Genomic DNA, 15,744 nt, shown 5'->3' with positions numbered 1-15,744 from the left:
TTGTCAAACACAATGCTTGCCAAGTGTTTGACAGCTTAATAATTTCCCCCCCAAGGGTTGAAATCCATCTATCTTACTCTAAAGGAGGTGAAAGATTATTTTTCTCTTATCCTGTTTTTTCCTTGTTCGAGTGCAAGACAAAATATGTTGTGCATAAACAAAAACATATGATGGCATATAAATTGTGATGAGGCCAACGCCTCAGACACTTTATTCACTGTGATTTCATCTTATACTTCAAGTGTACATGACAATAAAAGTGAAAGAAAATTATTTTCTTTACTCTTGATATTAACACAGAATTTCAGTAGCAGAAAATTAGTGTAGCGTGACCTCAAAAAAGTAGTTCAACTTCAAGGTCACATCAGTGACAAGGCTTGATCTGACTACGTTGGAATAAGAGCAGTCACCTCACTCAGTGCTTGATCTGTCAACTTTGGCATCGCTGTTACTTGTGAACTTTTAATCCTTAGTTTTGTGAATTTTACTTTCCAATTGTTATTGAAACGAGGATCTCTAAGTAAACCAAATAGTTGTTCAAACTCGCCCAAACAGTCCTGGCTCCTGTGAATTGTTCCACACACAATTAGCACCAGTTGTCCATGGGGGTTGGATTTCACCATTAGGCCTTCCTTACTAATGTTAGGATTGAAAAGTAACTGTTCCTCTTTGACAAGAGCCAATAACCTTTGCGTTGTCAGGTCAGCACCCGATAATTCCTCATCCACTGGCTGTGGTGTCAAGCACAAAAGTTTAAAGTTCACATCTGGCCAGAAATGATGGGAACCAAAATCCTCTGGTGCATCGGGTGTCGTTGGGTTTTGAGAGTTTAACATTTTATAAAACCAAGTTGTGAAGGCTTCTCCAACTTGTTCTGATAAAGGCACATCTTTTGATGGACTTGGTTGCTGAGAGGCTACATTGACTGTAATTGCTATATTGATTGGTGTATTTTGGGGAGAGTGAGCTTGTGTTTTGTTCTCTAGTCTTTCCTGTGTAGGCTGCTGATCGGCTTGTACAATTGGAGTTGTATCCTGAAACAAAAAGTGCTTATGTTTTAGCCGTGCCATGTCCTGTTGTTGAAATAATTTATCATATGTGTATACAGTACAGGTTTGATATTATTTGAATCTTTAAATTTCTTTAAAACTTGAATTTCTAAAAAGACAATTTTTATTTTATTTGAAAAAGCCTCATATAATCACTTTCCCAATTCATACAATCAAAATATATCTACAAACTAATGATCTTTTTAATGTTAAAGTCGATCAAAACCACTTTCTTATTTGAACATTTTTGATAACTTGTAGTAGACCAAACATTGTAACGTTTCAAATTTTTTTAGATGAATGTCAACAGTAGGGATGAAAGACTTGGTGTCTGACAGTGGGGGCTGGCTACAGGGGGTTTCCTGGCCAGTTATTTTGCTACCCAACAGGTATCAACTCTCTTGGACACCAAAGGCTACCAAGAAAGATTAGTTATAGTATAGTTGACACCTTTGACCTGAAAGTAATTTCTTTATTTGCGCACTGGTTGAAGCCTTCAACATTCCTAGACATTTCTACTCTACCTTTTTTTTGAAAATGTTATTGAAGTCGACATTGATTTAGCTGACAATGGGTTCCACATTTTTACATACACTTACTGACCCTACTTCTTATCCAGCTAGACTGACATTATATTTCAAAGTTTAGAATTGTTAGGGATTAAGGTCAGAGTGTAAAATCTACTTTTTCCAAGCTGAGTAAATGAGCTAAAGAGATAATTTCGGTACACAATTCAATGAGCTGAACACCTAGGCTTCTTTGATTATAATACATTCACCAGTGTGATGTTTCACAGATAGCATAAAAGGGAGATAATAGCAAGAAACAGCAAAAGGTTTTACTTCAGTATTGCAATAAACCAAAGGGATCGACTTACTTTTGACATATAGTATGATAGTGGTCTTCACTGGGGTTTTTAATAACTTTACAGCTTATTAACAGGCGTGAATTTGAAGCTGGAAAACTGTAAGACAGTATTAACTGATACAAATGGACAACTATAGTTGATACCTGTTTCTTTTGCTGATTTCGTGATTTCCAAAGCTCTATTATAGAGTAAATAAGCATGTCTTTTGAAGCATTGATAGGTACTACAACATTATTGTCAAATAGGTACTGGAACAGGACATCTCGCTTGAGTTTCTTTCTGTGCAGAAGTTCAAGAGCAGACTCACTGTATGACACAATAGCACTGATGCATTCTGGAAAAAAGAATCAAAATCATTATCATTGTTATAAAAACCCTACAGAAATGGGACATATACTCCTTATTTATTTAACGGGTTGTATGTCTGCCACTACACTGGAGTTAGGATCCACTGTCAATGATTATCACCACTACAAAGACATTGCCTGAACTGAAAGGTTTCATAACCACAGTTTCCCAATTATCTTCGAAATAAAAACTACTTAAAAAGAATTTTTAAAATGTCTACTTTGTTTTTAAAACGCTTAATGAACTGTATAAATGTAAAGCAACCTACAAACCTAATAGACAACCAGCTCTGAGAGGTCACAATCTGCTTTTTTGCGAAATAGAATTTTTATTATTTTTCTAACAAAATGTTAAGTAGTGTTCCTTTTTGTGTTTTATTTTGCAATATGAATGTAATCTTGCTGACTCCATTCATAAACAATAGATGACACAATATGACAACCATTCCATAGTTACATTTACCTTTCAGATATATTACTTTAATGATGTCCATCTTATGAAGATATAAAAAGTTTAGCAGGGCATCCACAGAATCCAAAATTATTTAACTTATCTAAGACAACATACAAAGAGATGACCTAACAAGGTCAGTTTGGTGGCAAATTATGTCATCTTATCATCACAGAAAATGCTCTGTTGTTCCATTCTGATGATGTCTGTTATTTCTTCAGTTTAAACAGAAGAACTACATAAGTGAAGTATGGGTCTCAACTACAGAGAATTTCTCTTTAGCCAAGTTGAAGTGTTGGCTTAGATTGTGGGAGGTCAATAGTTTGAGTCTCGCTTGGGGGTAAATGATATTTTTATGAAATATTCTTCATATAAGCACGTGAAGTTCTTCAAATCATCTGCAAAGGAATATCCCACTAAAATGCTGTAATATTACCAATGTGAGGGGTTGTATCCAACTTGGGGAAACAGAGCAATCAGTGTATACGTAACTGTCTTTACCCAAATACACACCCGTGCAAACATTGATATAAAATGAATGTAACGTACATCATTCACTGGATAAGTACATTTTCTGTGAATAGAGCTTGTTACTTTCACTTTCACTGTGCATAGATTCTTAGCCTGACGTGGTACACTTTCTACTACCTTTACGTCCATAAGCCGATATTTGCTTCCTCGTGACAGTATCTTTAAGTTCACTGAGTTCTAAATCTGAGAGTCTTCCCAAAATATCTTTACTTCCAGCCTTTTCATTGTGATCCATTTCTGATGGGCAGGACTACCGCTGCTAGCGATTTCACTTGTCCTCGACGCCAATACATAACATCAGAGGTATTCCGAATAACGAACTTCCTACACTTAAGATAGGGTTCGACTCGCAGTAAGGACACATATTATCTCTCCTTTTTTTTTTTAAAAAAATATCTTTTTGATTTAAGTATTCATTCTTGCTTTTTCCACAAAAGAGTATCTAAATACTTAATTGTATGTCAAAACGTATGTTCCAAGCGCAAATCTGAATTGTCAGGATGAAGCATTTTCATTTGCTGGAAACAGATTAAAAAAAAGACTGTGATAACGGGAGGTTAGGTATTTGACTCCTATCAAGAAATAAAGAAAGAATCTTATTGTGCTTTGTTAATATTCATCAATATTACGTATACATATTTTGCATACGAGTTGGGAAAACAAGTTTAAAGTTTTTTTAAACCATTGACACGTGTCCTTGCTAAACTTGAAAGTCCTAGGGTTGGCTCAGTAGGTCTGAAAGAAATGAAGTCTGAAGAAAGCCACTGATGGTATATTTTTATGACGTATTTTTTTAGTCGCCATGCTTATCAAATGTATGTAAACACTTTGAATCACGACACAGCTGACAGAACATTTAGACCTTAAACATATTCATAGAATATGTCCGACGTTTTTGACTGCTCGTCTGAAATCTGAAACCTGTTGTTTGGGAAGTGGTGCCTTGAAAATGATGTCCAGACAGCTATGTTTACTTGACCAAGCCGAAGCATCAGTTCACCTTTGGTGACCAGTTCAAGTCAAGTAATCAATGCAGTGACTGGAGGTACTGCAATGAATAACAGAAGAGTATATGTATATACATTTCCGTCAATGCTTAATGAAGATATTCGTGGCAATATTAATTATGTAGATGACTACTGTATCCCTGAAACTCTAATGCAGATCGTTTCTGTCCTAAGAATTGATTAAAATCTGGTCTGTGAAAAGGTACTGAAAAAATAAGTACATTTACGTGAGACAATCCAATAGAAAATGTTGTTTAAAATGGTCGATTAATGCATTAATTGTTAACACTGATTGGTTCAACATCAAAAACCGTTTGGGACTTGTTGATGCACAATATTTCTTGGGGAAAATGATTTCCGTAAATCTGAAATCTATAAGAAAGCACCTCATGGCTCAAATACAACAGAGTATTGCTCATTGTTATGGTATTTTACTAGAACAAAACGTGGACAAGATAACAGTATCAAGCACCAATCTCATCTTTCTTTTCCTCTCTGTCCTTTTTCGCTGATGTGACATACTGAGGCGTGAATATACCATTGACTTCATTCCATGCCGAGACCCGGTTCTTGCCTAGTATCCTGTATTCCTTGCTAGTTAAGGCATTGAAGTTAAGGTCAGCTGTTACTGCTAAAATTTCTATAGAATATTTTGAATAGGTATATTTAGATATAGTACAAAGTTCTGGCGGTAGGAGAGGAGACATTGAGATCCGATCGCGTAATGAATTTTCCTTTAAGAAAAAGTATTTCAAATCATCATCATCATCAATCTATAACTCGACATTCAAGATAATATATATTTAGTTAATTTCCATTTCTAAATTTATCTAAATATATTCATATTCATGTGTGTATATTCGTGTGTGTGTGTGTGTGGGGGGGGGGGGGGGGGTGTATGTGTGTTTGTGTGTCAGGGTGCGTGCGTGCGTGCGCCGTGTGTGTGAATGAAAGCCAGTGTACGATTCCGTAGATATTTACCATTCGGTCGTTTTCTTACTTTTGAAGGACATTTCCATTTCTATTGAAAGTTAATTGACTTTTAATAGATATATGTCTCTTACGTGATATTTACCTTTCGACCAATATCTTTTTTGACAGATATACCACTTTTGAGAGAAACATTTCAAATATAATATACAAATTTAACAATCAACTTTCATCTGAAGGATATTTAGAATTGACAGATCAATTCCTTGTGAAGGCATTTTACCTTTGAACGAGTGTCTATACACACATCTTCCTTTTAATATATGTCTACTTCTGAGTGATGGCTTTCTTTTGATAGTTATCTTGTATTGTTGTTTTGAAGAATATATACGTTTTATTAGAAAACTTCCCTTTGACGCCTAATTTGGAATATGGACGGATATCTCCCTTTTTGTCGTGTCTTGTTTTTAAAAGATATCGACCCTGTTTGTACATGTGACCTTTATTTACAGTGCGAGGTAATGAAGAATTCAGTAGACATATTATTGCTAATGCTGTTACGAGCTGTAAAATGTATTGATGTATACAACAATAAAAATAACATCAAAGAGAAGCAAAATGATTTTAGATACGTCTATTCCGTATCCTAATTCACGTCCTGATAATTGATTTTGTCACCCCGGACACATCATTCCCAGATGAAGATTGAGTCGTCTTTGACATAATCACATGCATTCACGGTACATCTAGTTTGAATGGTTTCAAAGAGAAAGTACACGTTCCGCTGTTATCTCTCTTTTTCGTTGACTTTAATCTCTATAATCTAGTTAAAATATTCTTTGTGCTATGATATTCGGCGGACGGTGAATTTCAAAGTCAATAATTTTACATGACGAGGTCCTGCTGGTGTTTTCACTTTATATACCGAAACAATAAAGACCAAACCTATGAGTGAATTTCCAGCGCCGATCACCGCGGTGTCATTCCCTCATATTGACTTACTTTCAAGCACTTAGACAAAGGCATCATTATCGAATAATTTACTCCAGGAGTCAACGATCCATTAACAACACACTAAACCATCACAGCAAATGACCCTATAATTTGTAAAAGGTGGGTCAGTGTACCCGTAACTTTTCTCCGATATTGCAGAGCTTTCAACTTTCCTTGTAATGCTGAAAACTGCATCTAAGAAAGAGCTTTGTTCTCGATTGTTAAGACAGCCCGGTGTAGGCCGTGTGTACAAAGCAAATCCAATTAGTTTGTTTGGCAGTTGATCTAATGGTCCGAAACATTCCGAAATATGAGAATTTAGACCGAGGGGGTTATGTACCGTGGTCAACAGGAACATACCTCCGTAACAACTGAATATTAAATGAGTTGAGGAAAAAGAACATTACTATAAATAAAATGATGGAAGTGAAATAAAATGATAAACGGGAAAAAAACTCCGCAAGATTATTTCTTAAAAAATGCAGTGTATTAAGTAGTAGACAATTTATCAAAAGCAGAAATGAACATTTCTTTTAGGGGAGAAAAAGGTAATTAAGAATTGGGGTTTTTGATAGTATAGGGAATGGTCAAGATTCGGCCTTGTTGCGATGGACAATTGCCAGGAAACTAATTCAATGTATGAGTCATCATAATAGTGTATTGTACCACAGCTAGATAATGAACGTCAATAAACCTGTTCCGGAATTTATCATTATGTCTGCAATATCGAAATATCCAGGTCTAAATATCGCACGAGTATATTAAAATACAGCAAATAATTGCCAATATAAGGATGGATTTTTAGAATAAGAAACTTTGAGTTGACGGCGATCCTCACTCAGTCATACCACAGTTAACTTTAAATCAAAACCATATGTTGAAGAAACAGGGATATAGTACCGCTAAGCAATGGGAAAAATCACTGTAGAAAAATTGAAATAATCACAGTTACCATACTACTAAGTTTGAAAACTGTCGGTATTGGTCGCGCTGTATGTCAATATATTGGTAAGCAACTGATGTAAAGAAGTTTGTCGAGTCTCCGATTTCCAGGTCTGGAGAGTATATCAGATAGCCATGGGCAGCAAACGTGTTCTCAGTTAAAGATAAGACTTCAGGTAAAAGTGAAGATAAGGTATTTGGCAATGGTTATTTTTCGTGACAGACTGTTCGATAAAAAAGAAATCCACATTTGAGAAGAAGGCTAAATGAGTGCGCCAATAGAGCCTGTTCAAAAATTGTATCACAACCTACGGCACTGCTATTGTCAATTAAACATTCTACATCTCAGCTTTTGGCTTAATATGCGCTGTTTTGTAGTGTTTGAGAAAAACGCGGACATAGAAACTTGTAAAAAAAAAAAAATAAATAAATAAAAAGAATTTCCGATCCAGGTACCCAGTTGTCCTAGAATATTAAACGGAAGGGCACTGTACCACCTCACTATTGTAAACTATTGTAGGAGTATACTAGTGGGTTACGATATATTTCCATCAGTTACCATCTGTGAAATCGTAAAGGACAATGGTGACTTTAAAGAAGTGGTAGGGAATCTGTTATAAGGATTTCCATAAATAAGTGAATAACTTCTGTCAACACAAATTTAGCATTGGGTACAATACAGACAAATAATTAAACACCATACATAAATTCCAAGATAAGGCAAAACGGAAACACTTCCTTTACAACAAAAGGTACAATTACTTCTGCTTTTTTATATTGTAGGACAGGTAGATCTTATTTTAAAAGAAAGGTCGAAAATGCACAAATGTTACAACAGTGGTCGTTTCAGGGTATTGCATTACATGCTATTGAAACAACAAGGTATGCATGTACCAACAAACAAATCAGAGACTGAAATTCAATAAAACAAAGCTATAAACAAAGATTTACACGTGATATATAGAACAGGTCCTTGATTTCTAGACGGGCGGCTAAGTGAATTATTCTAGTTGTTTAATAAGTACAGGAATATTGACGACTATGAAGTCATTAGAATGACTTTTTAAGAGGCAACCCCTGTTTTTTTCGATATGCAAATATATAAAGCAAAGCAGGTCAGACATTTCTCAGAAGACAAACACGAAGCAATGTACTTATAAGTGCATCGCCTTTGTAACATGAAGGTGCGATTGTAGAGAAAAAATGTTTCCCTTTCAACCCTTTGTCTCTTATATTCAAGGTTTTATATTCAATAAACTGAATGTCAATTCAAACATTTCAAACCACGAATCACTGGTTCCTTTATTTCATATATATAATTGTGCGTTAACAGTTTTAGTACCGACACTCACTAATATATATACAATGTAGGTGTGTTTGTTCAATCACCATGAAGAAGTCATATGATGATAGGTTAGGAGAATTCGGCTGTTATTATTATCAGCAATAGATAAATGGAATGCTTGTTCACTGGAGATACGGCTCAATTCGCTAAAAACTGAATCGTGTATCATTTTTCTCACTTGATAATATGCAAATGGAAAGTACATTTACTGTGTTTGCCCCTCTCGGAACTTTCTTCACAAGAACTGACATCACCAACACTCGATAACATTCTATTTATGTATAAGTATGATTTGCACAAATTTGTGTACATTTGTATGGGTGTTGCCTTGTACTAAGTTATGTGTATCTTACAATCACTTTGTCTTACGGTGACTAGATCTTTTGTCATGAAATGTGCTTCTTAGGTATTCCTGTGTATCTCTAAACCAACCAGTGTAATATATAAATCCTAATTCCTAGTACCAATCATTACTTCTAAAAAATACAAAAACTGGTCAGATATATCGTTTTAATTTTCATTTAATCAACAGAACTACAAATATAACAATATCAAAATATCTAACATAAAGAATGAAAATGGTAAACGGAACTAGATATGTCTTTTGAAGACGAGTATGTATATTTGATTCAACGATGTTTTCACAATGAGCTATTTACATTTGTACATTGTGAATATTTCCACAATATTGTCACTGCTTGACGTACATACAGTCGGGACCATGGTATGTCGCTATCGGTTTGTTGATAAAGTTAGTGAAGCCTTGATCTTTGAGGTACTGAACTATTTCTTCATCATAGTCACGCTTGAAGGTTTCTGGGTCTCGCGCCAGTACGAAGAGTGTGGCTTTCAGGTTGTCGGTCACCACAGAGTATTGGTACTGGTCATCCTTTCCAAACGTTGTAGGTCCTAGTTTGATCACCCAGTCTGAAAGGACCATTTACGTGAATATATGATGACGAATAATATATGTTAAGATACATTGCGTGCAAGCAATACTTAATTATGAACGTTTTAAAACTTCCTTATTCAAAGTTCAATATATCTAGCTGTAATGTTAAGGTTGGTAAAATGGCAGGATCTTCATGCTTCTTGCAGAAATAAGGTAGAATGAGAGTGACCTTCACCTGACGCTATGCATATCAAAGCATACTTTGATAATTACAGGAAGTCACGTGAACCCTTCACCAAAGAACGTGACGTTATGCATTTGCCTAAAGAAAAATATATAAAAATACTTACAAGGGGCTGGGAACGGAGCTGTTTCGAGATTGACGGTCAGCTTTCCTGGCTCATTGGATGGAACTGCGTATCCGTTGATAGTCTTGAGCGTTCCATTTGGAGTCTTCAGATTTTCTCCATTACGAACGAGCACATTTCCAGAACCGTCCGTTGACATGGAATCTATAATATTGATTTGTATTTATATAGAAATAACCGCTAATGAGGAGATAAAACGATACGGATGACTTGCCAAAGTCCTTCGTGCAAATAATTCCTATGTGTATGATTTACCCAAAATTCATCAGTTTTGAGCTTAAATTGATTTTTTGACAAGTAAATTTTTGAAAATGAAACGCAGAAAAAATACGGTTTATATGTACTAGACTGTTTGTAAAATACTACTTTCCGATACGCTGATAAATGCATCGACAAACTTACAGTCGGCGGTAACACATACGGCGTTCCTTTCGAAAGTAACATACACAGACTGACTGGCGTACATCTGTGGATTCAATAATGAATTATTAAATGAATGACAAGAACAGTACTTTTGTTCGGAACCTATTTAAGACGCTGTAAAACATATCATAGTATCATTTATTGTACTAGTAATCAAACATCGCGGTCACCTTCGTAGGTTTCACGATTTGACCAACAGCATTACCGAATAGCCTTAGGCGGTCGAAATACTGTATGTTATAGTTTGATTCGTATAATGATTAATTACTAATTACCATTATTATCATTGTTGTTTCTACCTACATAGATCTGTCCTTGGTTTGTAAGACGAATGATTCACATACCTGATACCATCGTCCCAAGTATTTCGGTACGTCCAGTTTGGTGACGGTATTGATACCACTTCCCAGACCAAAGCTGTCTAAAAGGAAGGCTGAAATTGCCGGGGCAAACAGGGCGATCAGAAGTACACTGTACATTTTGTTGTAACTGTATAATTCAATTGCAGATATGGAATAGTTGCTAGTCCTCGTCTTATATACAAATAAAGTTACATAAAGCTGATAACTCACGTTTCTGTCAACACATTGTAAAGCATGTGCTCATGACGTCAAACTGACCACTGACACCTGGACTAAGATAATAGCAAGACACATTCTTGAGTTTCTTTATATGGGTGTGCATTTCTCAACATATATTCAAAATTAATCACAGCACATGACGTCAATTTTCCGTCTTCGTTCCTATTAAACTGATTGGTAAATTATTTATAAAAAAAATGTGTCTGTAGGGGTACAGAAATCAGCATCAATATTTATCTCCTAATATGTTACAAAGGGAGATTTCAAATCGATTAAAACATTGGAAAAAGTTGTTCAGAAAAGCATGTTATACCGACGAAATCATAGCATTATGATAACGCCAACATTCCCATGCTACCAATCATTTTGTTCCTGGCCAATTTAAATACCGAGAATGTTGATACGAAGGTTTCAGATTTGAATTTCCTGTCGAAATTGTTCCCGTATTTGATATAAATATATGTGTGCGTATGTTTAACGAAAACAAGGAAATAGTTTTCCGAAATCCAAATAATTTCAAACTTATAGGTGTCTTTTTATTTTCGTGCCTTTTGTACAAACCTTTCGGAATTGTTTGGGTTAGATTATGTTCGTGGACAGATGCCAGTTGTTTTTATTCATATGAAAAATGTCGTTCAGAATATCCACTTGAATAGTGTACATGGTCTTCCTTTAAAATAATTCCAATGTTGAAAAAAAGTTAGCTTGCTTCATTTCTAAATTATGGGGTTGATTCATCTCCCTGCAAAATGTATCTTTAACATTGATCTCGGTTAGTTTTTATTTTTTAGGGTAACCTCCTAGCGATTTAAGTCTTTAAGCCATGGCTTTAACGGCGTGTCCTAAAATAATAAAGCAATTTATATGCTGCCGTTTGATTCAATGCAAATGTATATTGTATCTAATTCTAATTTTTGTATTAAAAGGTGCTATTCACTTGTGTGTCATTTGTACAATATTTTTAACAGTGACTGTTCTTTGTTCACATGCAGATTTTGTAAATAATGATAAGCCGACCACGTGTGATGTATATGACGTACTGATCTAATAGAACATTGCTCCGGTAGTAGTATTTACCAAGAAAGATAAGCTTGTACAACTATACAGTCTACTTTAATGTACACAGTAAATATCCTGAGTGTTGTTGGTGTGTTTAGTACCGCATATGATGGAACTACCTTTATCTATGTAGTAATCGCTTTGTATGTACGTCCATGCGTACGTCGGAACGTCCGTACAAAGCTGAAACACAAAATATCTCCTAAACAGTTTATATTTACACCATAATATCACATCTTACCATCGGGTGACCCATGCCCACATGAACATTATATAATCATAACACTTATTGAATGGTATGTTATCATTTAAAGTTCATGAATAACAATGGTATTACTATCGTAATTGACTTATTATTATGTGATAACAATTATTCATCAGCTAATGTGATTTTTTTCTTACAAAATAGATAACTAATCCATGCCACTGAAAATCTGTTTAAAAATTCATGAGGTAATTAACATCAAGATGTCTCTCAATACACAGAGATTATTAGTATTAGTAACTAAACGATATAGAATATATATCATATCTATTGTCATAGCAATAAGTTCTTTTATCAACTTATCTCAGCCAAATAACATGGTCAGTTAGAACACATACGGATATATATATATGTGTGTGTGTGTGTGTGTGTGTGTGTGTGTGTGTGTGTGTGTGTGTGAGTGTTTTAGGATATGACCATCATATAGCATTGAAGGTACTTGTATACATAGGGAGATTATATAGATAAAAAATTGCATGACATTCGACCCATATGGATTTTGTGTTAAAAATACCCGAATATTCTTTTTATTATTAATTCATTTTATAATAAGATATGAGTTATAGGTCTAAAGAAGATTTTTAATCAGTGTTGTCTTTAAATGTTTCTTTTAAAATGTTTTCTATGTTTCCATTATTTCCAAATATGAATTATGTGTCCAGAAGCAAGGGATACATATATAGGTTATATGCTTGTTGTTCACTCCTTTTGATTTATTCAGTCAATAGAATATGTTTGAAATAAAATAGCATCACATCATCATGTTCTACAGTTGATGAGATTTTCGTAGTCAACTGTCGAGTTTAAATGTCATTCTTCTGAAATAAAGTTTCCAACAGTTTGTGTACAAGAGATATAATGAAAAACCAAACATTTTTTAAAAATCAGGGAGTGGGGTATAAATCTATTTGAGTCCCTGCTCAATTTGTTTTCATTATATCATATGTATGTTTTGACGTGTTATACTTGTGCCTTTACATATGGAGCGTCGTGTTTCAGTTGGAGTTTTGGTACACGGAATAAGGTACTCAGATGGTCATTCAGGATAACATCCTTCAGTGCCTCACGAAAAGAAGACATTTTATAAACAATCATAAAATAAACTTGCCATGAAACAATTTTAATTGATGAAGCATATATATCCAAAGCAGAAAGACATTTTCAACTCAAAAGTGTATATTTTGGGAATATTTTCACAATGTAATCAATATGGATATCAGAATACTACCTTTTATACATAATCAGGAATTTCGTAAGTATGAATGATCTGAATTTTACATATGCACTGAAAAAAGAGGAAACACTCATTTTCGGGCTCTTAATGTACCATTAACGGGAGACACATTGCACGTTTTGAGACAATATGTATAACTAACATAGAGATAATTGTGCAATAACCCAGTCTTAGATAAGGGAAGTCACTGCCCGTTTATTTGTCCTGAACACGTGTCTTAGACGGTGTTGACAGAAACGTGAATAACAAACGTTATATAACTTATTTGTTATATAAGACAAAGCTCTATCATTCCATTAACCTAACTTTACCTGCTGTAGAGCCGACAACAAAATGCACAGTGTACTTCTGATCGCCCTGTTTGCCCCGGCAATTTCAGCTTTCCTATTAGACAGCTTTGGTCTAGGAAGTGGTATTAAAACCGTCACCGAACTGGACGTGCCGAAATACTTAGGACGATGGTATCAGGTATGTGGTTATAACAGAATCAACAAGCTATGGCCAATATAGTGTCTTATAGTCTAAAATAGATGTCTGGTTTGTTTTGTTTTTTGTGTTTGTTTATCCTTATTCTCCTTTTTTTCTATTTCTTGACACATATTCAAGATTTTAAAGTTTAAGTCTCATGTTTGCCAAAATATATCATCATTCTCTTCCGGTTAAGATCCCCATGTTGCAAGATTAAGTCGGCTGAATTAAAACTTATCATTGTCATAGTAGTTCTTTAGATATAAAATCGACTTTCAAACACTGTCAATTATAATCACCTGTTTTTTCAATGTATTTCCTATTTTCCACAGATGTACGCCAGTCAGTCAGTATATGCCACGTTTGAAAAGGATGCCGTGTGTGTAACTGCTGACTGTAAGTCCAACAAAATCTTGTTATCATATTTGACAAATTTTCGAAGTAACTGTCATACCTCTTATTTCTTATATACTGCTCTTTGTCGTCATTAATTAGCACGGTGACGTGTTTCGATTTATCGTTACATGAAGTTAAGTCGATTGGCTCCTATCGTTTATAGATTCCATGTCAACGGACGGTTCTGGGAATGTGCTCGTTCGTAATGGAGAAAATCTGAAGACTCCGAACGGAACGCTCAAAACTATCAACGGATACGCAGTTCCATCCAATGAGCCAGGAAAGCTGACCGTCAATCTCGAAACAGCTCCGTTCCCAGCCCCTTGTAAGTATAATTGTGTATACCACTTAAAGTTCAAAGTTCAAACTCTGTTTTCATGGATATGCATCCTTTATTATGTAGCGACACTGTTTTACTAAACTCACAATACTATGTTTGATTGAAAATCTCGAAGGGACGTGTTCGAATAAGGTATTGTTCTAAATAGCTCTAGCTAGCTTACAACTTGTTTCAAAACAAAGTTAAAATGAAAATAAAACTTTCAATCAAACCCAATCCTAACCGTGACCTCTAGTTTGATGAGAATATTAGGAAATTACTTCTGTCGGGCAATTGTAAGACACTTCCCATAAGATATATAAAACGAGTCTTGATTCTTAAGGTAATTGTTTCACAAGAGAGCCTCCATGGAATGGATGCTGATAATGAGATTACGATTTGCACTCGATTTATGTAAAGTTATTATTGTATAAATTTGTATATGTACAATACAGTTAAGTAGAACGATATATGTTAATATCAAGATTCAAAAGTAGTTAATACTTTACCATGGACTTCCGTTTTATGGGCTGCTTCAAGTCGATTGCCTTTCTATATTAAATTTTTCTTGATGATTTAAACATACCCAGTAAGGATTCGTTTTTATAACCTACAGAAAATCTTTAATCAGGTACAATTTTTTTTTATTCTTGATGGCAGCATCATTGTTGGTAGCCCGTGAATCAGCTTCATTTAAATTCATTTCAGACTGGGTGATCAAACTAGGACCTACAACGTTTGGAAAGGATGACCAGTACCAGTACTCTGTAGTGACCGACAACCTGAAAGCCACACTCTTCGTACTGGCGCGAGACCCAGAAACATTCAAGCGTGACTATGATGAAGAAATAGTTCAGTACCTCAAAGATCAAGGCTTCACTAACTTTATCAACAAACCAGTAGCGACATACCATGGTCCCGACTGTATGTACGTCAAGCAGTGACAATATTGTGGAAATATTCACAATGTACAAATGTAAATAGCTCGTTGTGAAAACATCATTGACTCAAATATACATATTCAAAAGACATATCTAGTTCCGTTTACCATTTTCATTCTTTATGTTAGATATTTTGATATTGTTATATCTGTAGTTCTGTTGATTAAATTTGTATTTAGAAGTAATGATTGGTACTAGGAATTAGGATTTATATATTACACTGGTTGGGTTAGAGATACACAGGAATACTTAAGTAACACATTTCATGACAAAAGATCTAGTTACCGTAAGACCAAGTGATTGTAAGATGCACAGACTTAGTTCAAGGAAACACC

At 34.9% G+C, this 15,744-nt stretch overlaps 3 protein-coding genes across 3 annotated transcripts; 1 reads left to right on the top strand and 2 right to left on the bottom strand.

The window, feature by feature from the left end:
• Positions 1–178: 178 nt before the first annotated feature.
• On the bottom strand, positions 179–3,485 carry LOC132562068 (uncharacterized protein C3orf38 homolog). The gene is made up of 3 exons (XM_060226798.1): positions 3,364–3,485; positions 2,061–2,251; positions 179–1,034 (listed from the first exon to the last, which is right to left on the bottom strand). Exons 1-3 carry the CDS (start codon positions 3,479–3,481, stop codon positions 387–389), a joined length of 957 nt encoding a protein of 318 aa, XP_060082781.1. The 5' UTR covers positions 3,482–3,485; the 3' UTR covers positions 179–386.
• Positions 3,486–9,154: 5,669 nt separating this feature from the next.
• Positions 9,155–10,625, bottom strand: LOC132562097 (apolipoprotein D-like). Its single transcript, XM_060226828.1, has 4 exons — positions 10,491–10,625; positions 10,126–10,189; positions 9,706–9,867; positions 9,155–9,390 (listed from the first exon to the last, which is right to left on the bottom strand). Exons 1-4 carry the CDS (start codon positions 10,623–10,625, stop codon positions 9,155–9,157), a joined length of 597 nt encoding a protein of 198 aa, XP_060082811.1.
• A 2,993-nt stretch (positions 10,626–13,618) lies between these two features.
• LOC132562099 (apolipoprotein D-like) lies at positions 13,619–15,412 on the top strand. The gene is made up of 4 exons (XM_060226829.1): positions 13,619–13,753; positions 14,086–14,149; positions 14,313–14,474; positions 15,177–15,412. The coding sequence occupies exons 1-4, from the start codon at positions 13,619–13,621 to the stop codon at positions 15,410–15,412; spliced, it is 597 nt and encodes a 198-aa protein (XP_060082812.1).
• Positions 15,413–15,744: the final 332 nt, after the last annotated feature.

The sequence above is a fragment of the Ylistrum balloti genome, unplaced genomic scaffold (assembly GCF_031769215.1).
Source record: "Ylistrum balloti isolate Yb309-2 unplaced genomic scaffold, AGI_CSIRO_Ybal_v1 Utg371338, whole genome shotgun sequence".
NCBI classification, from domain to species: Eukaryota; Metazoa; Mollusca; class Bivalvia; order Pectinida; family Pectinidae; genus Ylistrum; species Ylistrum balloti.
The sequence above is the reverse complement of the archived record's forward strand: the minus strand, read 5'-3'. Positions and strand labels throughout refer to the sequence as shown.